The 21,365-nt window shown below is 45.3% G+C and overlaps 1 protein-coding gene across 1 annotated transcript in view; it reads right to left on the bottom strand.

Annotated features, from left to right (window-relative positions):
- The window catches only part of CCKAR (cholecystokinin A receptor), a 35,402-nt gene extending 15,943 nt beyond the window's left edge, over window positions 1-19,459 (bottom strand). The window contains exons 1-2 of the mRNA XM_056855826.1: window positions 19,342-19,459; window positions 17,603-17,854 (exon numbers count right to left, since the gene is read on the bottom strand). Of these exons, the coding sequence (XP_056711804.1) occupies window positions 17,603-17,854; window positions 19,342-19,459 (370 nt within the window). The remainder of the gene's footprint in view (window positions 1-17,602; window positions 17,855-19,341) is intronic.
- Window positions 19,460-21,365: the final 1,906 nt, after the last annotated feature.

Below are 21,365 nucleotides of genomic sequence, written 5' to 3'. Positions count from 1 at the left end.
ATGTGCTGTCAAAGCAATGTAAATTGATAGGGAAGTTAGCGCCAAAATTATTTGTAGAGGAGAAGGGTGTCCAACAGACAACTAATATTAACAGTTCTCAGTTTGTGAATAGAATTGCGTATTTCAGGGCCTTGGGAAAAAAGCTTCTACTCAGCAAAAGGTCCTGGTTCATATGTGCTTCTTCTCGTGTGTTTTGATCTTCTCTCCCATATATAGTGTAGGTGTGTGAAGATCAAGAATGCATTTCTCAAATGGCTTCTGAATCAATTGGTAGTCAGGCTGGAAGGTTGATTTACAATCTCTTTTCGACCTTCCTGCTGTTTACATGCGGCCTCTGAATGGAGATGTTCTGCGATGTGCATTGACATCGACCATCTTTTCTACCTTTGGCAAAAGCCTTTTCAACATTTTACCCTCTAGAGCTGCCAGGTCCCCCCTCCCAATCGGCAGGAAGTTTTAGGGGTGGGGCTGCAGTGGCTGTGTGCATGCACAGGCATGAGCATGCGATGATGACACTTCTGGCTTTACTTCCGGACGCACCACATCGCCACGGCCGATTGACCACTCAATCAGCTGCAGCGATGCGGTGCTTCCAGAAGTAAAACCGGAAGTGCCACCTTCACCCACACGTGCCCACAGCCCCAGCTCTGGAGCAACTGGGTGGATTGGTGGCCAATTGCCCGCCAATATCACCCACCTGGCAACCCTATTACCCTCTCAGGTTTGTACCAAGTGCCCTTTCAGGATGCCGCTGCTACTTGCTGGGGGAAATCAGCAAGATGGCGAGAACTCTTGTCCATTTTACACTTGGCTTCAGTTTTTGGAGTGGTGCCCTCCAATTCCCATCCTCGGCCTGAAGAAGCAGCATCAGTGAGGGCAGGAAAAGGGATGGCCAACTCATGGCATCTGGGACGAGATTGAGGACATATGATATAGGATAGACAATCTGGGACCTGCAAGGAACTTGCGGGAAAGGGCATCCCATTCCCCCTGCCTTTCCTTCCTCTCCCCCACTGCATCCCATCCTCCTCAGCACTGTCTCCTCTTGCCTCTCCTTCCTGCCGTCTTCCCCCCATTCACTGCTCTACCCCATCACTGGGGGTTTTTACATCTCGCTGTTTTTACATCTCTAAAACCTGCCAGCTGTTGAAAACGAACCCGGAATGAATGGGGACACCTGGATCAAATGGGGGACCGACATTAAATAATAAACCGAATAAATAATAATTCAGATATAATTCTTTATTGCAAATTAACCAATCTCTTTAAGTAATTAAGTTTATCTTCCACTCGCTCATATGGCTGCACAGAAGTGCAACCACGTAATGCCTCATATTTCCTCTTTTTCACCTCTATGCGACCTGCCCGTGCATTAGCCAGTGTTAATTTTGGGCAAGCCAGGTCCCTCTGCAGTCCATCAAATAGAAACCACACACTGCGATGACTGCAGTGGAATAGGGAATTAAGAGCATTATGAAATCCCTCACAACAGTTTGTAGTTTTTGGCAAATGTTCCAGGGCTGCATCATGATGATTCCATATGGGAAACTGAAAATCTCAACCCGCTGCACCCTCAATGTATGTAGAAAGGAAGTACGTGAGCACCTCATTATAGCTATCTTCATCTGGAAATGTGGTGGCAAGCTTTTCAAAAACACTTCTCACATCATCGATTGGGACAAAGGCTAATGTAGCAGGAGAATTTAGTGTGATTTTTATATTCATATTTGTTTCATATTCTGTTTTCAAGCCAACATTTTTGATTTTCCAAATGATTTTCCTAATTTTTCTATGTGCGTATTTTTCTGTGTTGGGCATTTCTCCATGTGCGTATTTTTCCGTGACGGCATTTTCCTGTGTGGGCATTTTTTTTGTGCGCATTTATGACAGTGGGGTTTTTTCTGTGCGCAATTTTCATGTCCGCTTTTTTACATATGTGTTTTTTTCATAGAACCGCCAAAGTCTGCACTGTAACAAAGGTTCTTGTAAAGAGTTCATTTTGGTGGAATTTGTGTTCAAAGGCCTACTGAACACCCATCATAGCAAAACTGCCTTTAATCCTGTCAGGGATTATGAGATGAGTTGCTTGATTCTCAAATATAGTCAAGGACCAAAAAAAAAAAAGCACTTTTAGGTAGCTGTTGTTGATCTCACTGCTGTCTTTGACTGGATTAAATGAGATAAAATGTGGGATGAAGTTATGAAAGACAAACATTGGTGGATAATCATTTACTTGGACTAGAAAACTATAAACAGATACATGGCATGCAGCATGATCCTAACCCAGTTTGCACAGAAATTAATCCCGTTGTGTGCCCTCAGACTCGCAGTAAACGTGTACTAGAGTTGGAACTGACGGCTAGGAAAATTCCTGTATTAAGGTTGTATTAGGTGGTGGCTGGATCTCTTCTGGGATTGTGACTGATCTCCAGGCGATGGAGATCAGTTCACCTGGAGAAAATGGCTGCTTTGGAAGGTGGACTCTGTGGCATTATACCCCATTGAAGTCCCTGTAAGATTATCTGCAAGGGGCCCTGTGGTGCAGAATGGTAAGCTGCAGTACTGCAGACAAAAGCTCTGCTCACGACCTGAGTTCGATCCCGACAGAAGTTGGTTTCAGGTAGCTGGCTCAAGGTTGACTCAGCCTCCCATCCTTCCGAGGCTGGTAAAATGAGTATCCAGCTTGCTGGGGGTAAAGTGTAGATGACTGGGGAAGGCAATGACAAACCCCCTGTAAACATAGTCTGCCTAGTAAACGTCAAGATGTGACGTCACCCCATGAGTCAGTAAGGACCCAGTGCTTGCACAGGGGACTATCTTTACCTTTAATTGGTTATCAATCAGTGAAGTCAAAGCATTGTTTCTGATTCTTGGGGGATAACCTAGAGGTTCCGACATCCACCATGTTGGTACTCATGAAAAGGCAGCAAATTGCCATTTAAATTCAATGAACTTTACCGTCTTGTATATAGGGAAGGAGCATGTGAGGTTTCCAGCAGCTAGTCTGATTTACTACTGTAACTCGCCAGATGCATGCTTGACTAATTCAGCTAGAATCTGTATCTAGCAGAGCAGAAAATTAGAACATTAGTCAAAAACACAGTCCTGTGGATTCATCTCTGTTGTTTCAGCTTTACGGCAAGCATGTCTCATTGAAATAGAATAGGTTATTCTGAAGTCAATATATTTCTTCATGAGGCTCTTCTGCCTTTCCGCATCTCCACTATGCAGTTCTGGCATTGTCGGTGTGTGCCATGAATTTGACTAAACTGTGGCAAAATGGCAAACAGAGACAACTGCTTAATTAACAGCCCAGCAAAATTATATAGATATGATTCAACCAAGCATCACAGAACCCAGACAGGCAGCAGATAGTGACAGAGCCCAAAGAATATATACTATTATCCCCCCACCCCAAGAGTAAAGATTCTAGGTCTAAAGGGCATGACAAAAAGCTTGAAAATGTTGGATAGAAACTTATGGAAGATGTGAATAGGGCTTTATCTGCTTAAATAGTAGGATCTATTCTTTAGTCTTTGAATACCACATTGTTCTTTCCAGTATCTCTACTCCCTAGTATATTTCTCTGCTTTGATGCATCTTAGAACCCAAGAACTGAAAAAGGCATAATGGAAATTCTTGCACAACCAAAATGTCTCATTCACTTAAATGCCACAGATTGTTCCATGTGTACAACGGAGATGCTCCCATGCTCATGCTCGAATGTTTTACACAAAACTCTCCAACTGCAGAATTTCTAGTTTGTAGGCCTACTTCACTCACATACATATCACTTCTGCAGAAAGTGTGTATGTTCAGGTATCTCTCCATTATTCCATAAATAAACACTACTCTGTTGTGCCACACATACTTGTTGTGAAGCTGACACGTATTTTTGGGATCTCAATGTGGAAATGAAGTAAATCTCTGTACTCACATGAATTGCAGAATGCAACACAACTAAAATCAGACTAACACAGAAACTGAAAGCAAGAAAAGGGAACAGTCCAGGGGGTGGAGTCTTCCTCCAACCCATAATTAGACTAACTCTTTACTGTCCATTTTACTACACATATCTATTCCTATTAGCAATATGTTTTTCCCCCTACATAGAAGCGTCATGCATGTAAGGAAGCCGACTGTGCTATCGTAAACTGAGTTACACCCTTCTAAATCCATTGAGGTTATTGGGCCTAGAAAGGTGTAACAGTTTAGGATAACACTGTTAAAAGCAGTTTCGTCAACTGAAAGTCTTATGCTTCGTTTGTTAGAACTTGTTAAATGATTTTACAAGTGTGGAGGTTTAGATACAGTTAAACTATAGTTCAAGACTTTAAGTAACAACCAAAAGATCCCATCTTTTGTGGCCAAAGTTTTCAGCAACTGCATTGTTTCATTTACAGCATAAATTTTCAAAGGGACGTTGCTGTCACACTGATTTATTCCCTTGAAACTTCTTTACGATTGTAATCACTGAGAAGATAACCTGTTGTTCATCTTCTAGTTTTATATCTGCAATTAAAATTCACTTGTTGACTCTCATTATTCTTATTTTACTGGTTTATTGATTGTCTATCCCAGGGGTCTGCAAACTGCGGCTCCCGAGCCGCCTGCAGCTCTTTGGCCCGTTGAGTGTGGCTCTCCGAACTTGGTTCGGAGCCCCTGCTCTTGCGCCCACTCGCGCCGGCAGCCGGGCTGCGGAGCCGGAGCGCCTGAGAGAGAGAGAGCGCGAGAGAGCAGGCGAGCGGGCACACTGTCTCTCCCCCCTCGCCGTGGAGAACGGCCAGGTCCCCCTTTCCCTTGCCCTCAGTGGTTGGGAGGCTAAAGCCTCCCCTCCAGCCTCGCGATTGCTGGGCGGGCGGCTCGGCGGTTCCTGCCCCCCCCCGCCTATCAGCTATTGGGCGGGGCGGGCTTCCTTTGGTAGACCTGGCCTCGGGCTGAGTCCCATTGGGAAGCCATGTCTACCCACAGGCTTTCTTGGCGGTAGACCTGGACTCCGAGGAGGGGAAAAAGTCCCCCTGCAGAGGCCAGGTCTACCCATTGGCTTCTATGGGCCTCCGGAGGCCAGGTCTACTGCCAAGAAAGCCAATGGGTAGACCTGGCCTCCCAATGGGACTCAGCCGGAGCAGGTCTACCAATAGGCTTTTATAGCGGTAGACTAGGCCTCCAGACGGGGAGGGGGAAATGGCAGGGACTTACAATTTAATTTTTATCAATAAATAAGATCACTATTAAGTATGATATCAAGTTTTATTCAGTGTACCTATAGTTTAATTAAGACTTAAAACTTTAATTAAAGTTTATTAAGTTAATAACAGTGTACCTACCTACCGGTATATAGTTTAAGTTTAAGAAATTTGGCTCTCAAAAGAAATCTCAATCATTGTACTGTTGATATTTGGCTCTTTTGACTAATGAGTTTGCCGACCCCTGGTCTATCCAAAGGAGTTCCCATTATTTAAAAATGGACTTTGACTCTTACTTTTTCATCAGGATTTTCCAGGGTCAGAAAAAAAATTAAAGATCATTTTGAGAAATGTTTTTTTCCCCTCAGCTTTTGGCTTTACACATTTTTTTTAAAAAAATACTGAGATAACTTTTTACTATATAAGTAATTTAAAAGCCAGTTAGCAATTTACCAGAGAGAGGAGCTTGTGCCTGTGTCTGATAATGTCAATCAATCAATGCTGATTTATTTATTTATAAATGTTTGTCTTTATGGGAAATGGGCAGTAAAAACAGAGTTACTGCTTGTAGAAATGCCACAATCAAATTCTTATTTACTTACTTGTGTTACTGTTCATATAACCAATGTGATTAACGGGAAGCACAACTAAAATACTGAATGGGGTTTTGAGGTCCGACAAGCCAACACTACTATCAAATATTTTGCAGTCTGCAAAGTCATTTGCTGTTCTTTGTCACTTAGCAACCGTGAAACACTGGTCTCCACAGAAACAATATTCTTTCCAATCAAAGGAATAGCAACTTATTTCTAGCATCTAAAAACCAAGGGCATTCAAGAAGAATACGATCAAAGGAATCGATTTTCTCTAATCCACAGATGTATAATCTCTCAGAGAATGATATACCAAAGTACCTTCCTGCCCGAACTGCTGAAGGAAAGGCATTCAGACGGGCCAGCAGAAAAGCCCTTTCGTGCGTTGGTGCTGTCCGACTCCAAAAAATATTCTGGGATCTTCAGTGGGGGACCTGTTCCAACAGCAAGAAATCAACAAACCCTACAAGATCTTTATAACAGTAATGAGAACTATCTAGCTCCTTCAAACTCCTTTTGGTCAGGCGACATAAGGCCTGAATCCCTAGTGTGTTTAACACATCAGCTGTTACATTTAAACATATCAATTTATCTTTCAGTAGCCAGTCCCAGTCAGATTTAAAACGGTCACTCCTAACTAAACTTAAAACCAGCAGCAAATCCGACCTCAAGATCTTTCTCTTTAACCTAAAAGCTCTTAGCCAGGCCCGCTTCTTTAATGACTGTTCTCCTCCAATGTCTGTTCTCCTACTGCTCGCAATACCATGCACTATCATATTTTGTGAAATCTAAAGAATGCAGAGGGTTGGACCCAATGATTTCCCACCATTGAACTGAATCCAGTGATTCCCTAATCCCTTCCATTCCCTGTTGGAAGGAGGTTTTCTCCATTAAAGGAACACTCAAGCCCTGTTCATATGGGAACATACATATATGTACCAGTAAGTATGTGTTAGGGTTGCCAGCTCCAGGTTGGGAAATAGCTGGAGATTTTGGTGGTGGAGCCTAAGGAGGTCAGGGTTTGGGGAGAGGAGGGGCTTCAGTGGGATATAATGCTACCAGTTCCACCTTCCAAAGCAGACATTTTCTCCTGGTGAACTGATCTCTGTCGCCTGGAGATCTATTGTAATCCCAGGAGATCTCCAGCCACTACCTGGAAGTTGGCAACTCTAATACATCTGCTTGTAAGAAAAGCCAAAGCTCATTAACTTTACAAATGAAACCAGGGACCAATACCTGCATACATGTAGTGTTTAGATCACACGTTCACCTGGACATGCGTTGAACATAACATGAAAATTACTCTATGCACATATAAAGAAGAATCAAGTGCACACTATACACAGATTGTACATGCATTCACTGTAACTTGTGAGCAGGATTTAGTGGAAGGGCATTGGTGGAACCAACCCATAGGAGACAACTGAGTCCTTTAGCTATAATACTTGACACGTTTATTGAGTTGTATCTTGGTTAGGTCAACAAGCAAGATGGGAATTATTTTAAAACAGCATTAGAGGGTCAGTTCCATAAAGCTTGATTTATTGGTCCTGTTCTTTCTATAAATGTTGTGCCTATGCACCGAGTTAATTTTTTTAGCGGAAGCCAGTCCCATGGGTTTCAAGCAAGCGTGGAGGACTGCGTCCTTAGCCCACTCATCCTTCACACAGAAGCAATAATCCATTTGCTGTCTTACTTGTAAGTAATTAAATATATATTAATAGTTATCGCTGTTGCTGAAATGGAAAACCTAACTTCTGCTAGATGAGCTTGTGTTAATGAGAATCTGAGGCGCTCTGTTCTCAGACTCTGATGAACGTGGTCCGTTACAAGGGTTGCCAGCTCTGGGTTGGGAAATACCGGGAGATTTTGGAGGGAGGAGCCAGAGGAAGGCGGGATATGGGGAGGGGACTTCAATGCCACTGAGTTTACCTTCCAAAGCTGCCATTGTGTCCAGGTGAACTGATCTCTGTCACCTGGAGATTAGTGGAAATCCCAGAAGATCTCCAGCCACAATCTGGAGGTTGGTAACCCTACCCATTACCGAAAGAAACTATATGATCAGATTCCAAGCCAATTACTTTATATTTTTTGGGGAAAATACTACTTAATATTGGTCAGCCGTCCTTTAATCATGCAGATTTATTATTAATATGGCAAAGCTATTAAAATATTCATATCAATTACAAGATAGAGTTAAAAGATACAATATCTAAAAGCATAGTTTTAGATATTGTATCTTTTAATTCTATCCTGTAATTAATAAGAATAATTTAATGGCTTTGCCGTATTCATAATAAAACTGAATCGAGAACCGTGCATTTTAAGATACGTTTGCTCCGTCAGAAAATGTTTTTAGAAAATATCCTGACGGATTCCTCCGAAGGCTTGTGTGAAGTCATCTTGTCGGCTTACTCTGGGAAGTTGTGGAGCAGCTAAAGGAAGAGGGATCAAAACGACACGAGGTATGTTCGTCGTTGGAGATGTTAGCCGCACGGTTGGGCTCAGTGGTTCAGAAAGAAACGGGGTGTGTGTGTTTAGTACGTGCCCCATTATGGCTGCTGCATGCGGAAGTGACCTTTTCTCCCAGTCTTGTAATGTTTCGTTGAATAGAAAACCGTGCTTCCCAAAGGGCATAGAAGCATAGACTATATTTCTTTAATGAGGGCCGATGGATGGTGATGACTCTTCACGGCAGGGACCACCTGTTGTTCGGAGGCAGTATATCTCTAAATACTAGGTGAAAGTAACACATGAAGCCAGCCGGGTGACCTTGGGCTAGTCACAGCTCTCTTAGAGCTCTCTCAGCCCCACCTACCTCACAAGTTGTCTGTTGTGGGGAGAGGATGGGAAGGAGATTGGAAGCCGGTTTGATTCTCCTTAAAAGATAGAGGAAGTCAGCAAATAAAAACCAACTCTTCTTCTTCTAACAGTGGAGAGCTGTTGCTTTTGAGTTCTACGGGTCATGGTCGGAGGCCAATTGCTGGACTTGTCCAATCCTGCAGTGCTTGTGTGAAGGCCAATACAGCAGACTTGAACTGAGTCAGACCACAGTCCCATCTTCCTCACTATGGTTGCCTCCGACTGGCAAGCAGTGGCTTTCAGGCAGGCCAAGGCCATCCAAGTATCTGCTACCTCTGATCTGGAGTGGACTCTGATCTGGAGAACCGGGTTTGATTCTCCACTCCTCCACATGACAGGCAGATGCTAATCTGGTGAACAGGGTTGGTTTCGCCACTCCTACACATGAAGCCACCTGGGTGACCTTGGGCTAGTCACAGTTCTCTCTGAACTCTCTCAGCCCCACCTGCCTCACAAGGTGCCTGTTGTGGGGAGAGGAAAGGAAGGAGATTTTTAAGCCAGTTTGATTCTTCCTTAAGTGGAAGAAAGTCAGCATATAAAAACCAACTCTTCTTCTTCTTCTTTTACCTGAGATGCTTTATTTGGACATGCTAGAGATTAGGGTTGCCAGCCTCCAGGTGGTGGCTGGAGATCTCCTGGTATTACAACTGATCTCCAAGCGACAGAGATCAGTTCACCTGGAGAAAATGGCCGCTTTGGGACTCTATGGCATAATACCCCATTGAAGTCCCCCCTCTCCCCAAACCCTGCCCTGTTGAGCTCCACACCCAAAATCTCCAGGTATTTCCCAACCCGGAGCTCTGGCCTACCAGAGAGACTGAAGCAGAGATCTTCTGCGTGCAAAACGTGCTCTACCTGCGCTCAGGGATCCCATATGGCTGAGGGTTTCCAACATATTACTTCATATTACCTAAAGGGAGTGTGCCGCACTTGGCACTTCGGGCGGAGAGCTCCAGTTGGCCTCTCTGCAGGGGGAGGATGTAGGGGAAACGGAGTTAGGACAGAAAGAGAGGGGAAGACCGCAGGGAAAGTCAAATGGAGGGGAAGACAAGGATTGGGGCGACAAAGGGAGGATAGACAATAAGGACGGAGGGAAGCAGAGGGTTAAGCAGGAGATAGAGCGAGGGCAGACAGGTGTGATGATACAACACCTGAAGGGAAGGAAGACAGAGAGGCAGGTGAATTGGTGGGTGGGGCAGGTTCTAGGGGGGAAAGGTTAAGAGAGGTTTAGGTTTGCTGGCCGAGGAGGAGACGGGCGTAGGAGACGACCACAAGAAGCTGGGTGGTCGCCCTCCAAAGAAGCCACGAGTGACAAGAGGGACGAGCGGTCTCTACAACTCGGAAGTCTGAGGCAAAGCAAACCGGAACAGGGAAGGGGTGGCGAGCCGAGACGTTGGAGAGGGAGCTCAGAGGAGAGAATGGAAGGCAAGTAAAAAGGGGGGGGAAAGGGACGCCGATACGGAACAGTCTACAGGACGGCAGGTGAGCCCCGACAGGGAGTGAACAAACAAGATGGCACCTGTCTGACCTTTTACATCTGATCTCAGGGCAGTGGTTTACAAGGTCAGGTAGGGATATGGTTGCCAGCTCTGAAATACCTGGAGATTTTTGGGGTGGAGGCTGAGGAGGGCAGGGTTTGGGGAGGGGAAGGACTTTAGTGGAGTATAATGCCAGTCCACCTTCCAAAGGGGACACTTTCTCCGGGTGAACTGATCTCTGTCGCCTGGAGAGCAATTGTAATAGCATGAGATCTCCAGCCAACACCTTGAGGCTGGCAAACCTAGGTAGGAAACTCATTGGCAGTGGGGATCTTAGAGTTGCCAACTCCAGGATGGGAAATACCTGGAGATTTTGGGGGTGAAGCCTGGGGAGGGTGGGGTTTGGGGAGGAGAGGGACTTTAATGGAGTATAATGCCATAGAGTGCACCTTCCAAAGCAGCCACCTTTTCCAAGTGAACTGATGATGAAGAAGAAGAGTTGGTTTTTATATGCTGACTTTCTCTCCCACTTAAAGAAGAATAAAACCGGCTTAAATCCCCTTCCCTTCCCCTGTGAGGTAGGTGGGGCTGAGAGAGTGTGACTAGCCCAAAGTCACCCAGCTGGCTTCATGTATAGGAGTGGGGAAACAAATCCAGTTCACCAGATTAGCCTCCGCTGTTCATGTGGAGGAGTGGGGAATCAAACCCAGTTCTCCAGATCAGATGCCACTGCTCCAAACCACCGATCTTAGACATTACACCATGCTGGCTCTCTGTTGCCTGGAGATAAGTTGTATTCCCTGGAGATCTCCAGCCACCACCTTGAGGCTGGCAACTCTAGGTGGGGCAGTAGGCATTGATTTAAAGGCTCACCTGTTCCTCCTGTTCTTCTGGTATATTCATTAATAAATATTGTTAAACCTCACCCCAAACAACAACCCCCATCATCAACATTCCCCTGAATCCTGCCCCTGTAAAATCCCCCCCTCCCCGCCAAACCCTTCCCACCACTTCGGGGAGTTTTGTCCTATATTTATCATATGGCGTTTCCGGTCCACCTTCCTCAAAGGGGTGGATTGTAATTAAAATAGTCAAAACCGATAAAGAGTCACGTAACAGCAATACGGCAATATTAAAAACAACAGGCCAGTTTTCAAGAAGGCAACCCGCTTGGAATCCAGGCTTGGAGCTTGGCTGACTTTGCATTGCTTGTAAACGGGATGCAGCAAAGTCTTTTTTGTTGTTTAGCGAGTAGGTGTGCAGAATATCTGCTGAGTACACTGTTCAGTTTTACTAGGGCAGAACATGGTTTGTCAACTCGTTCTAATTAAGCCCTTGCTTTCAGAGAAGGTGATTTTGTGTTCCCAGGCCACCTTCGTCGTTGGCAGCCGCCCAGACAGAATATACTGTCTCTCCTCAAAGCCAGTCTCTCTCCTGAGCTCTTGACAGCACGCCCGCCTGGGGTTTGGGAGACACGTTGGTGTTCTGCTAGGGCTGCCAGGTCCCTCTTTGCCACCAATGGGAGGTTTTTGGGGCAGAGCCCGAGGAGGGCGGGGTTTGGGGAGGGGAGGGACTTCAGTGCCATAGAGTCCAGTTGCCAAAGCGGCCATTTCCTCCAGGTGAACTGATCTCTATCGGCTGGAGATCAGTTGTAACAGCAGGAGACCTCCAGCTAGTACCTGGAAGTTTATTTGAAAGTTACAATAGTGAAAGTGCAGGAAGTGACAAAAAGGAAACTTAACACAAAATCTATTCACTAAGATCTAAAGGTCGATAAATATGATAAAGTCAATAATTATGTCTCGATAGAATCTTTAAAAGTTCATAATAAATATATTCAAATCCTTGCGTTGTGGAGACAGAAGTCAGGAGAAGACGGAAGGCGGTCCGGATGCCTTGCGTTTTCGCCGCCCCTCAGGGCGGCTTCTTCAGCTCTCCGTTATAAACAGAAACTGTTCTCCTTAAATATTCATTCAGCAGTTTCTTAGATATAAAATCTCAGGTGGACTCTTCTTGCTCCCAACTGGGCTGCTCAGTGAAAATGAGTTTGAGTTAGCAAGCATTTTCACTGAGCAGCCCAGTTGGGAGCAAGAAGAGTCCACCTGAGATTTTATATCTAAGAAACTGCTGAATGAATATTTAAGGAGAATAGTTTCTGTTTATAACGGAGAGCTGAAGAAGCCGCCCTGAGGGGCGGCGAAAACGCAAGGCATCCGGACCGCCTTCCGTCTTCTCCTGACTTCTGTCTCCACAACGCAAGGATTTGAATATATTTATTATGAACTTTTAAAGATTCTATCGAGACATAATTATTGACTTTATCATATTTATCGACCTTTAGATCTTAGTGAATAGATTTTGTGTTAAGTTTCCTTTTTGTCACTTCCTGCACTTTCACTATTGTAACTTTCAAATATACGTCTTTGCTATTTGAGTGTTTGAGCCTTGTACTATTGTTTACTCAGCCATACTTTGTTAGTACTTGTGCATATTTATCTCAGCAGTACCTGGAAGTTGGCAACCCTATGCTCTACCCTTTCAGGGAAGACCTCAGAACAGCATTATAGCCTTGCAAATGGGCTCAGGGTATGACCTGAAGGCACGTAACGGGACCTCCAGTGCTGAAGCTAAGCCCGTCTGGTCAGGCCTGTAAGAGCAGGTGCGGCATTCCCTGGGCCAGAGTTGCTGTTGAGGTGTAGCAAAAACCAGGCAGTCCACCTTCCTCAGTTTGCTCCTGTGCAGCAAGAAGCCTGTAGTCTGCAGTAACAGTTAGAAGACCATCTAGAAACCTCCAGGTGGGGCCTGGAGATAGGGTTGCCAGGTACCTTGGAACGGTGGGAAATTGCCCGCCAATCCATCTGTGGGTTGATAGCACAACGGGACGACTTACCACTCAAATGGGGGGGGGGTTGAGTGGTAAATCATCCCGTTATGCTGCGGGGCTTCCAGAAGTAAACCGGAAATGACGGGCTCATGTTGCTCATGGCCACACACACGTGATCCCCGCCCCCGAATCTCCCGTTGGAGGAGAGGGGGGAACCTGGCCAACACTACCTGGAGAGCTCCTGCTATTACAATTGCTCTTCAGGTGAAAGTAGAGTTGCCAGCTCCTGAATTGAAATACCTGGTGATTTGGGGGGTGGAGCCTGAGGAGGGCAGGGTTTGGGGGAGGGGAGGGACTTCAACGGGGTGCCATGCCCCGCACTCTTCCAAAGTGGCCGTTTTCTCCAGGTGAACGGATCTCTGTTGCCTGGAGATCAGTTATAACAGCGAGAGATCGCCATGGCTTCCCCGTGCATTTCAAAGTTCAGCGGAAATTTGAACCCTGGTTTCCCACATCCAAAAATGCAATGTTCTGGTCACGGTCACTGGGAAATTCCTTACTCCCTGTTTTGTGGTGCCGTGTACCACCACCCCCTCACTCCAAAACATGTGGATAGTTTGCTCCCTCCTGTGGGACCCACAAGGAGACTGTGATATAGGGCTGCCAGCTCAGGGTTGGGAAACACTTGGGAGATTTTTGGGGTGAAGCCTGAAGAGGGCGGGGTTTGGAGACGGGAGGGACTTCAATGGCATAGAGTCCAATTGCCAAAACGGCCATTTTCTCCAGGGGAAGTGATCTCTGTCGCCTGGAGATCAGTTGTAATAGCAGGAGATCTCCAGGCACCACCTGGAGGTTGGCAGCCCTACTGTGATAGAGTGTCCAGAAAATTCATTATTCAGAAATTCAAAACATAATGAGAGACCTGCCAGGTGGGATTGAAGGTTCATTTGGACCCGTATTCTGTTCTCAGCAGTGGCTATCTATATGTCTCTGGAAATCTTACAGGCAGGACAACAGCCCTTCTATGTTTTTCATCCCCATACCATCTGGTTTATATAGGTGTACTGCAACAATAAATGAAGACTCCACTTGATTATCACCCATTTTCCTAAGTCTCTCTCTAAAAGGTATAAGTTTATATATATTCTCCCATCTTGTGATAGGGAATTCTATGAATTGTATGAAATAGTACTTGGTTTTCTCTGTTCTAAATAAGGTTGCCAGGTCCAGGTTGAGAAACTCCTGGGGATTTGGGGATGGAGCCTGGGGAGGACAGGGACCTCAGTGGGGTACAGTGCCTCCAACACAGCCATTTTCTCCAGGGGAACCGATCTCTGTAGTCGGGAGATGAGCTGTCATTCCGGGGGATCCCCAGGTCCCACCTGGAGGCTGGCAACCCTAGTTTTCAAACTATTGCCAACTGATTTCCTTGTTGACCCCCAGTTTAGGAGATAAACCTCACTCTGTCTACTCTTACTTTCCCCTCTCTCTCCATAGTCTTCATAATTTTATACATTTCTGACATATTTCCCCTGCTTTGCTTTCCGGGAGTCATCTAACTATAATGACCGTGCTGATCTTTATTAATTCTGGTAAGAATGTCAACATATTACAAATTATTGGATACTGGTAACTGGGGGGGGTACATTAAATTAGAAGATACATGTTGACCTTTATATCGTTTAACAACAGAACTGAAGAGCTTCGAAAGAACATTGCGGGATCATCTCTGCAAATCCTACTAGCAACAGCAAAAAAATAGTTTTAGAGAGACCATAGGTCAAGCAGCTATTCTGAGAATAGCTAAGTATTCTGTTGTCTGGTTTTTCGTGTGTTTTGGCGACTTGATTGAAGGTCAGGTCAATGGACTAAATTGATGGACAGGCTGATGCTATACGTGTTTGTTTGAAAGTAAGCCCCATTTTGCATAATAGGACTTACTTTCAAGTAGGCGGGCATGGATTGCAGCCGGATAGATTGATTGAAATTGGCAATGCTTCCATCAATGGCTTAATGGCTAAGTAAGGTTCTGGACAATGCAGAAACATACAAATTGATAGATGTACACAAGAGGTATGGCTTAATGGTTGCATATGAGCTTGTGTTAAAAAGGGAAGTCCATTTATTAATTACTGCAATATATCTCATGGTTAGTTTAGTTTACAAAAGCTGTCTCCCACTAATCGTTTTTTTATTTTAAACCAAGTGCTATATGTTATTCAGAGAGCCCCATGTCGCAAAGTGGTGAGTTCCAGTAAGACAGCCAAGGTTCTGCTCACGACCCGAGTTCGATCCTGACAGAAGTTGGATTTAGGTAACCGGCTCAAGGTTGAAGAAGATAAAGAATTGGATTTTATATCCTGGTTTTCTCTGCCTTTCAGGAGTCTCAAAGCAGCTTACAATTGCCTTCCCTTCCCCTCCCCACCACAGATACCTTGTGAGGTAGGTGGGGCTGAGAGAGTTCTGAGAAAACTTTGACTGGCCCAAGGTCACCCAGCAGGCTTCATGTGGAAGAGTGGGGAATCAACCCTGGTTCTCCCGATAAGAGTCCGCTGCTTATGTGGAGGAACAGGGAATCGAACCCTATTCTTCAGATTAGAGTCAGCCCCTCTTAACCACTACACCATACTGGCTCTCAGATTTCCATCTTTCCGAGGTTGGTAAAATGAGTACCCAGCTTGCTGGGGGTAAAGTGTAGACGACAGGGGAAGGCAATGGCAAACCACCCCATAAACATTCCAGTGCCCACTTGCTTCTTCCCCAGTGCATCTCTCCTCTAAAGCTAAGAGCCAGTCCTCAGTTTCCTCCACTTCATTGGAGGTAGGAGGTTGGTTTTTATATGCCGATTTTCTCTACCTTTTAAGGGGAATCAAATCGGCTTACAATCGCCTACCCTTCCTCTCCCCACAACCCCACCTGTGAGGTAGGTGGGGCTGAGAAAGCTCAAAGAGAACTGTGACTAGCCCAAGTCACCCAACTGGCTTCATGTGGAGGAGTGGGGAAACCAACCTGGTTCACCAGGTTAGCGTCAGCCGCTCGTGAGGAGCAGCAGGGAATCAAACCTGGTTCTCCAGGTTAGAGTCCACCGCTCTTAACCACTACAGCAGCTTGGAAACAGCTGCCTCTGGTGTTGACCTCTCAACATTTTGTGATTGGACCCGGCTCCCGTGGCAGCCATTTGGTTGTGCGCAATATCTGCTCTTAGAATTCTTGTACAGTTCCTCCTTTCCCCTGCAGAAAACCAGCTGTGTAGAGAAGAAGAGACAAGTTGGATTGCTAACCTTTTTGGTTGTTTATTTTCAAAAACTTCAGAACATGTACAGAATTCCCTATAAGCTGTTTATTTTGTTGGGCGGGGGGGAACACAGTCTCAAAGGTGAAGTTCTCCAAGCCTGTGCAGAATGCCTTTCTTTTCTGAGAATGGACATTGGAGAAATTGGATGCTATAATGGTAGGGTTGCCAGCTCCAGGTTGGGAAATACCTGGAGATTTTGGGGGTGGAGCCTGAGGAGGGTGGGGTTAGGAGAGGGGAGGACTTCAATGCCATAGAGTTCAATTGCCAAAGTGGCTATTTTCTCCAGGTGAACTGATCTCTACTGGCTGGAGATCAGTTGTAATAGCAGGAGATCTCCAGCTACCACCTGGAGGTTGGCAACCCTATATAGTGGTAGTGTACAGTGCCAGCATGGTGTGGTGGTTAAAGTGTCGGACTGAATCTGGAAAACCCAGGTTTGAATCCCCACTGTGCCGTGGAAACTTGCTGAATGACCTTGGGCCAGTCACACACTCTCAGTCCGGCCCTGGCTAGTTCTTGGATGGGAGAACACCAAGGAATCAGGGTCGTGATGTGGAGGCAGGCAATGGCAAACCACCTCTGAACATCTCTTGCCTTGAAAGCCCTACGGGGTTGCCATAGGACTGCAGTGACTTGATGGCAAAAAGAAAAAAGAAAAGAAAAAAGTATCCTTGGCTAAGATTGGTGGGAATTAATAAAAATGTGGAATTCACTGTCTGTGGACATAGTGGTGGCCATTAGCCTAGCAGGCTCTGAGAGGGATTTGACAGAAGAAGAAGAAGAGGAAGAGGAAGAGTTGGTTTTTATATGCCAACTTTCCCACTTAAGGAAGACTCAAACTGGTTTACAATCACCTCCTCTTCTCCTCCCCACATCAGACACCCTGTGAGGTAAGTGGGGCTGAGAGAGTGTGACTAGCCAGGTCACAGCTGGCTTCATGTGGAGGAGTGGGGAAACCAACCTAGTTCACCAGATTAGCCATATTCTGCCACAAAAGCATGATGCCCAAGCACCAGCTTCATGTGCCCTCTCTAGAAAGGCGCCCAGAATTCTCTGCAGCCAACAGGTACCGGTACTGGGGTTTATTGAGAATCTGCCTTATACCAAGTCATGCCATTGATCCATCTAGCTCAGCATTGTCTACTCTGGCAACAGTTATCCAAGGTGAAAGACAATGAAAAAGTCTTCCCCATACCCTATTACCTGAGATCCTTTAACTGTAAGTGCCAAGAAATTGAACCCCAGGCCTTCTGCAAGCAAAGCAGATGCTCTACCCCTGAGCCAGAACTCTTTTCCAAAGGAGGAAGGTTGGAAACACGCTCATATAGAGGCAACAGTAGTAAAGTTGGCATTCAAAGACTCACCCATGAAGTAACTGGTAATTTTGCATACGGTGCTGCCGAAAATAAAGTCCTGCAGAAGGTTAGGAATGAGGGTGAAGGGCATGCAGAAGAAACAGAGCATGAGGTCACTGATGGCCAACGAGAGCAGGAATATGTTGGTGACGGTCCTCATTCTTTTGTTTCTGATCAGCACGATGATGACCAACGTGTTGCCCAAGACGCTGAGCAGGAATATCAGGGAATAGAGCAGAATCCGAACTGTCTGGTCTAAATCTGAAAACAACGTGGACAACCATCACGATTGGAAGAGGCAGTGGGAGATCTTCCTAAGGTCTCTCTGGCTTCAGCTTAGGATGGCTAGATGCACCTGGCAGGCCTTTCGGGTTTGGGATGGTTATGTGAGGAAAGAGCATGTTGTAGTGGCCGAAGGGCTTCTCAGCACTGCAGGACGTGCAGCAGCCGACAGAACCCCCTCTTCTAAGCAACCCGCTCTACATCGACTCTAGCAGCAGCCACAAGTTTGGCAAATATCTGCGCTTTTGATCAATATGCAAAGCAGCGGGAGAAGTGGGCCAGAGTGAGCACGTGTAACCCATTCTCCCACTAGCTGCTTTTCTCCTAGCCTGGTTTCAAGATGTGTTCGCTAGTCAAATCCGGGAAAAGGGGCCGGTGTGTGAGTTGGAGAGGGAAAGTGTCAGCCAAGGAAAAAGGATCAATAAGCCCTGTTGCCTGTCCCCTGCAAATGTGTTTATTTCTTCTTATATCCCGCTCTTACCGGCAAATGAACCTCTCCCCCACCTTTGCGTCTCTTTTGGACAGGATTGGAAAATCCCATCTTCACTGCTAAATGTGGAGCTCTGCCCTTAAAGAGCACTGGGAGTTCTCAAAATTAAACGTCTCAGCTCCCATAAAAGAAAAGCAATTAAACGGGATTTAATGAGCCCTTCTAGCTAGACGGCTGTAAACCACAGATCTGATTTGTGTTTGGGCTGGCTGCCTCTGTAGCGGATCCTGCACCTGATGGCAATTTACACAGAATACACGCCGTGCTTTCTTTCAAAAGCATACTACACTCGGCATCTCGAGACTGCTCAGAGCGATGTATTACTACTTACAATAACATTTCCATATTAGAAAGTTTGCGACTCCCTGTTTTTACTCCGTGGGAGTCTGATTCAAAGTAGGGGAGAATAAGGCAAGATCTAATCTAACAACATGTTTGGCACCTATGGTATAATATGCCCATGTTAATTCCTTCTATATGTTGTTCTTAAGAAATGCAGGGGTGTTGTTTTTAAAAATCAGAAATTGCTATTTGAGCTTACTCTCTTTCATATTTTCTGTCCTGCACCTGCGTGCTTTCCTAGAAAATTTCTCAGTGGGTCGCCGTGTTAGTCTGTCTGCAGTAGCAGAAAAGGGCAAGAGTCCAGTAGCACCTTAATGACTAACAAAATTATTTTCTGGTAGGGTAGGAGCTTTCATACTCATACCCTACCAGAAAATATTTTTGTTAGTCTTTAAGGTGCTACTGGACTCTTGCCCTTTTCTACTACTAGAAAATTTCCACACTCTTCTGTAATTATAATTAGAAGAACTGAACTTGAATTTTTGGCTTCTCTCTCTTTCATCAGGATTTATCAGCAATCACTGGTTTTCTTCGAGCTGGACTTGATAAACTGTGTCCTGCAAAATAGCTGCTGATAAAACTGTATTCTGCAAAACAGCTGCTGATTTTTTTTTATTTTAAAAAGGGCACCTACCTTTAAAGCGCTGAAAGCGGTTCCTGCAGAAAAAAGGATCTTTTCCTGAGACGAGCTCACACAGGAGATCCGAATCGTTGGTGTTGATGTCAAAGAGGCTGTCATTAACAATATCCATCCTTTTCGCTCTCCAAAGGTTGGTCTGTGTGGGAGAAAGTGCAGGGTTTTTTTTGGGTGGGGGGACTATTTGCCCATGCTTTTGAGGAGCACAAATAAGCCTAAAAGAAACCTGCCGGGCGAGGCTCGGCCACGTCTGCTACCCACGGAAGTCCCTTTTCAGCCATCTGTAGAGAGCGCTAAGTCCACTGAATTCGAAGAAGCATGGGGAAAGGTTGCTTCAAGTAAGGCATCAAACAGCTTGGATGCAGCAGAGGGAAATGCATGCAGGCGCACAAGCTCTCTCCCTCTCTCTCACACACACTTTCCTCTCCCTTTAGATCCACCCCTTTCTGTTATTGACCGTGCTGAGCCTGGCATTGGGGATCATAACCATGCTGGATAGTGATGACAAAAGTTAACCCTTTGCACAAGGGCTCTGAGCTCTGGACTTCTGCATCGGCCGGTATTTATAAACCCAGGGCGATAAATTACCTGCAATCTCAAATGCCACAAATCAGATGTGCAGCCTGATCTTAGGCCTGCTTACCCTGAAGTAAATGCCCCTGAGCTCAAGGAGGTGTGCATAGGATTGCTGCCTAAAGTAATAACCTTTCGTGCAATATACAGCCCTTAAAAAAAAAGCATAATATTTAAACCCATTCATATTATGCTTCTGTTCCTTGCTAGTCGGTAAAAATGTTATGCCCGCTGTTCAAAACAGAGCGTGAAAACAACGGTGCATCCAGTTCTTTGTTGGATCAAGAAGCACAATTGATAAGACAGGTATTCTCATTCATTCTGATCCCACGGAAATCGAATTTGTTGTAACCTGTGGGAGACAGAACAGTCTCTGGTCTTTTTTGTTATGCTGAAAAGCAGCAGGGGAAGCCGTAATTGGGACCAGAGCAGTGCCGACATTACACTCTCCTTTCCCACTGCTTGTCACTTAGAATCACCCTTTGCAAGAAGAAGAAGATGAAGAAGAAGAAGGAGAAGAAGAAGGAAAAGGAGAAGAAGAGTTAGTTTTTATATGCCGACTTTCTCTGCCACTTAAGGAGGAATCAAAGCGGCTTACAATCACCTTCCCTTCCCCTCCCCACAACAGACATCCTGTGAGGTAGGTGGGGCTGAGAGAGCTGTGACTAGCCCAAGGCCACCCAGCTGGCTTCATGTGTAGGAGTGGGGAAACCAACCCAGTTCACCAGATTAGCGTCTGCTGCTCATGTGGAGGAGTGGGGAATCAAACCCAGTTCTCCAGATTAGAGTCCACCACTCCAAACCACCACTCTTAACCACTACACAACCAGGGCCGGATTTAGGTTTGATGAGGCCCTAAGCTATTGAAGGTAATGGGGCCCTTTATATGTCCAGCTGTCCTTTGTCAACAACAAATTGTCACTGTTTTTTTGTGTTGAATATATGCTATATGGTAATTTATGGACCTAATACGTATCTAAAGCCATTTGCACATATTTTATCAAAGTAATTGTTGAACTGAAATACAATTAAGAAGTATATTAATAGTGAAATAATTAGTAAGCTCTAACTTAAAATGATTTTTTATTCATAACAAACTTAATAATGCAAACACTGTTGCTGTATGTAGGTTTTATTTTATTTATTTTTTATCTTATATTTTGGAAATGTACATCCAGTCTTTTTATCCTTTAAAAATTTTTGGGGGGCCCAAGAGAGTGGGGCCCTAAGCTATAGCTTGTTTAGCTTATATGTAAATCTGGCACTGTACACAACGCTGGCTCTCAAGCTGCTTCACTTCCATGGAGAAATAGATATTGAGATTTCGTATCTTGTCCCCCTGTGGGGAGAAAAACCAGCTTGGGCAAGGAGACTTGAGCCAAACATGGCAGGATGGAAGAGAGGTCTCTCCTCCTCCCCACTGTTCATGTCCTCAAGCTCTCAACTTC

This window comes from Euleptes europaea, chromosome 9 (assembly GCF_029931775.1).
Source record: "Euleptes europaea isolate rEulEur1 chromosome 9, rEulEur1.hap1, whole genome shotgun sequence".
Lineage (NCBI taxonomy): Eukaryota > Metazoa > Chordata > Lepidosauria > Squamata > Sphaerodactylidae > Euleptes > Euleptes europaea.
The sequence above is the reverse complement of the archived record's forward strand: the minus strand, read 5'-3'. Positions and strand labels throughout refer to the sequence as shown.